Source organism: Myotis davidii, unplaced genomic scaffold (genome assembly GCF_000327345.1).
Source record: "Myotis davidii unplaced genomic scaffold, ASM32734v1 scaffold164, whole genome shotgun sequence".
NCBI classification, from domain to species: Eukaryota; Metazoa; Chordata; class Mammalia; order Chiroptera; family Vespertilionidae; genus Myotis; species Myotis davidii.
The window spans coordinates 952,336-957,015 of NW_006296417.1; the positions used below are offsets into that span (position 1 = coordinate 952,336).

General features: G+C 56.0%; 1 protein-coding gene across 1 annotated transcript in view; it reads left to right on the forward strand.

The window, feature by feature from the left end:
* Positions 1-4,680, forward strand: part of LOC102767618 (proprotein convertase subtilisin/kexin type 6) — a 72,214-nt gene that overhangs the window by 56,272 nt on the left and 11,262 nt on the right. The window contains exons 7-8 of the mRNA XM_015569106.1: positions 3,638-3,738; positions 4,555-4,658. Coding sequence (XP_015424592.1) covers positions 3,638-3,738; positions 4,555-4,658 — 205 coding nt within the window. The remainder of the gene's footprint in view (positions 1-3,637; positions 3,739-4,554; positions 4,659-4,680) is intronic.

Genomic DNA, 4,680 nt, shown 5'->3' on the forward strand with positions numbered 1-4,680 from the left:
CCAGCATTTTGTCATTGCTCTTTTGAGAAATAGCAGAAGAAATAGTTGCTCGTAACAAAAAGATGAGCCCTGGCCGGTGTGGCTCAGTGGATAGAGCGTCGGTCTGCAGACTGGAGGGTCTCGGGTTCGATTCTGGTCGCGGGCACGTACCTGGGTTGCAGGTTCGATCCCCGGCCCAGGTCTGGGCGCATGTGGGCGGCAACCAATCAGTGTGTCTCTCTCACATCCATGTTTCTCTTCTCTGTCTGTCTCTCTCTCTTCCTTCTTCTTCTCTTCCTCCTCCGCTTTTTTCCTCCCTTTCCTCCCTCCCTTCTGCTCTCTCTAAATATCAATGGAGCCCTAGCTGGGTTGGCTCAGTGGATAGAGCATCAGCCTGCAAACTGCAGGGTCCCGGGTTCGATTCCCGGTCAGGGCACATGCCTGAGTTGCGGGCTCCATCCCCAGTAGGGAGCCTGCAGGAGGCAGCTGATCCATGGGTCTCTCTCATCGTTGGTTTTTCTATCGCTCTCTCCCTCTCCCTTCCTCTCTGAAATCAGTACAAATATATATACTAGAGGACTGGTGCAGCGATGCATGCACTGGTGGGGGTGTGGCCTGTAGGGATTGGCCTGCTGTGGGCGCCCCACTCAGCTAGGTCAGCGAGCTCTGCTACCACTGTGGAAGCGCACTGACCACCGGGGGCAGCTCCTGTGTTGAGCGTCTGCCCCCTGGTGGTCAGTGTGCATCATAGCGACCGGTCGACCGGTCGTACTGGTGCAGCGATGCATGCACTGGTGGGGGTGTGGCCTGTAGGGATTGGCCTGCTGTGGGCGCCCCACTCATCCTGGTCAGCGAGCTGTGCTACCACTGTGGAAGCGCACTGACCACCAGGGGGCAGCTCCTGTGTTGAGTGTCTACCCCCTGGTGGTCAGTGTGCATCATAGCGACCGGTCGACCGGTCGTTCTGGTCATTCCGCTGTTCAGTCACTGGGCTTCTATATATATAGTTTTGTTTTGTTTTAAAAAAAAGATCTATCTTTTAAGAAAACAAAAAATAAATGCAAACCAATGGAAAAATATTCTCGGGTGAGGATTAACAGCAACAACAACAAAAATAGGTGAGCCAGGTCCAGGCCGTGGTGTGCCGGGTCCCAGGGTGCCACCCTCAACCATCCGTGAACTAGCTGTACACCCTCCGTCCCTTGGCAACCTTCCCCAGTCCCCGCCTGGCTAATTTTTGCACAAAATGCCCATTAAAACCCTCTCCGGCTCTCGAGGTCTAAAAATACCCTTTAAGAATGAGCTGCATTCTCACCACGGCGTCTCCGAATGGCTTTCTCAAATTCTGTGGTCGCCTGGCTTGGGAGAGAGCCCACCCGACCGGCTCAGCCTCAGCGGGCAGCGCCACGGCAGAGAGAGAGACGGTTCTCTCCTGAAAGACGGTCGGAATCCCGCTGGCCCCCCGGGCATTCCCTTCCGGACAAAAGGACTTTCTCTGGACGCTGAGCTGAGCTGAGCTGAGCGGTGGTGTGCGCCCGCTGCGCTCACGGAGGCGGACATAAGTGCGATTTGTCTTTGATAAAGTCCTTGTGTTCATTTGGCAGAGCCGGGATGTGCATTTGCTCCTTCCCTTCGTGCGTTCTGACTTTAAAAAGAAAGAGAGAAGCCCTGGCCGGTTTGGCTCAGTGGCTAGAGCATCAGCCCACGGACTGAAGGGTCCCGGGTTCGATTCCTGTCAAGGGCATGTGCCCTGGTTGCAGGCTCGATCCCTGTCCCTGGTCGAGGTGCATGCAGGGGGCAACCCATCGATGTGTCTCTCTCACATCCATGTTTCTCTCTCTCTGCCTCTCCCTCTCCCTCTCCTTCCCACTCTCTAAAAATCAGTGGGAACAGCATCTTCGGGTGAGGATGAAAAATAATGATAATCAGATAAGTCAGGAGGGATGGGTGTTGAGTTGAGACTAATGCAGAATTCCAGTGCACAGCCATACGTTGGGTTTCAGACGTTTGAAAAACAAGATCATGGAGCCGGCCAGACATGGCCTGATTTAAAAATATATATATATATATGTTTATTGATGTCAGAGAGAGGAAGGGAGAGAGAGAGAAACATCAGTGATGAGAGAGAATCATGGATCGGCTGCCTCCTGCACGCCCCCTATTGGGGATGGAGCCCGCAACCCAGGTGTGTGCCCTTGACCGGGAATCGAACCGTGACCTCCTGGGTCGTGGGCCGACGCTCCGCCACTCAGCCACGCCGGCCGGGCAATGCCATTTTTTTTTTAATCTTCTCATTCCTCCTGCTACTCAGCCACTTCTTTACACACGACACGCGGGTTTATTTTTACACTTTTCGGGGGGAGCACACAGGCCCCCGCTTCTCCCCCTTCTCTCTCTGCACGGACGGAAAGGCCGGTCCCCACGGCGGCCGCCAGCTTGGCAGCGGCCAGGCCGGCTCACGAAGGTATTAATTTAAGTTATTTTTCTTTCCCACTGGAGCACGCGCCCCTGGGACGGGCCGCCGGGGCCTGAATGGCGTCCTGTTCACAGAGGGGAGCCCAGCCCAGCTGCACGGGGACTGGCTGGAGTCTCGTTAAACAGACGCCCGTCCGGAGCCTGATGTGGGGGAGGGGGGGGCTGCCGGGTAGAGGGGAGCAGGGCGGGGCTGTGTCGTTGGACAATTGGTGCCTGACCTCCTGGTTCATAGGTGGATGCTCAACCACTGAGCCACACCGGCCGGGCCAGGGGGGCTCCTCTTTGTGTCTCAGCACACGCATCGTCTTCCCGCTGCCCCGCCCCCGTCCTCACCCCGTGATGGGATTGTTTGTTCCTATCACGGGTCCGTTTGTTACCTGTGAGGGCGAAGCCCTCTAGCACCGAGCTCCAGGCACGGAGGAAAGCTTGGTCGCCCGGAACGTGTCCTGCCCAGTCGGCGTGGCTCAGGGCTTGAGCGTCGACCTATGAACCAGGAGGTCACGGGTTCGATTCCCGGTTGGGGCACAGGCCCAGGTTGCAGGCTCCATCCCAGTAGGGGGCGTGCAGGAGGCGGCCGATCCGTGATTCTCTCTCATCATTGATGTTTTTTTTTTCTCTCTCTCTCTCTCTTTCTCTCTCTCTCTATCTCTCTCCCCCCTCCGTCCCTCTCCCTCTTCTTCTCCCTCTCCCTCCATCTCTGAAATCAAAACTTTTTTTTTAAAGTCTTATGTTGAAGTTGGCATATAAGGAAGGGCGAAGAATGAAGAGCTGACGGTCATGACCATGCGTAACTGCTACAGATGGAGGGCCTTGTCTCACGTGGGCCCAGTGCGTGGTGCTCAGGGTGACTTGAACGGTAGTGGTCATAGCCGGGCTGACCCTGGAAGGAGGTGTGAGCCGCTGAACTGTGATTTCAGAGAAGAAGGGAGAGGGAGGGAGAGAGAAACATCAATGAAGAGAGAGAATCATGGATCGGCTGCCTTCTGCACGCCCCCTACTGGGGATGGAGCCGCAATGCAAACCGGGCGTGTGCCCTTGACCGGGAATCAAACCGTGACCACTCGGTTCATAGGTCAACACTCAACCATTGAGCCACACAGGCTGGGCAGGACCGGCATCTTGAGGGTCCCGGCCCCAGAGTTGTCCTGGGAGCTGACCTCCCCTCTGGCCCCCCTCCCGCCAGGTCACCACGGACCTGCGACAGCGCTGCACGGACGGGCACACGGGCACCTCCGTCTCGGCCCCCATGGTGGCGGGGATCATCGCCCTGGCGTTAGAAGCAAAGTAAGTTCCCCCTTGCTTTTCCTTCTTTTTCTTCTTTAAGTTTTTATTGTAGTAAAATAACACACAACACAGAACGTACCACGTGAGCCATTTTTAAGTACACGGTTAGCTCACTACATCGTCACTCACACCACCATCCATCTCCAGACTTTTTTAAAAAAATGAGTCATCAAAGAAGGTAAGTTTTTAAAAATATATTTTTATTGATTTCAGAGATGAAGGGAGAGGGAGGGAGAGAGAGAAACATCAGTGAGAGAGAGAAGCACGGATCGGCTGCCTCCTGCACGCCCCCTACTGGGGATCGAGCCACAGTGCAACCTGGGCTTGTGCCTGGCCGCTTAACCACTGAGCCACACAGGCTGGGCAGTTCACCCCCTCTTTGTAAAGAATGATTTCCAGGGAGTAATCCCTGAGATCAAATAGCGGGTATTTGATGCCCGGCCAGCGTGGCTCAGTGGTGGCGCATCGACCTATGAACCAGAAGGTCAGGGTTCGATTCCCAGTCAGGGCACGTGCCCGGGTTGTGGGCTCCATCCCCAGTGTGGGGCGTGCAGGAGGCAGCCGATCCATGATTCTCTCTCATCATGGATGTTTCTGTCTCTCTCTCTCTCTCCCTTCCTCTCTGAAATCAATAAAAATGTTTTGTTTTGTTTTTTAAAAAGGGGGTGTGAATGCACCCTCTGCCCAGGCACGGGTGCATTCCACACGGCTTCCTCGCATGCAGGCTGGGGACTGGTCCCCCTCCCTTGTGCCGCCATCTGTCTGTCCGTCCGTGTGACCTGTGCGCCTGCAGCCTGTGTCCCTCTGTCCTTGCAGCAGCCAGCTCACCTGGCGCGACGTGCAGCACCTGCTGGTGAAGACTTCCCGGCCGGCCCACCTGAAGGCGAACGACTGGAAGGTCAACGGGGCCGGTCACAAAGGTGCGGGCCCCGAGGGGCGGGG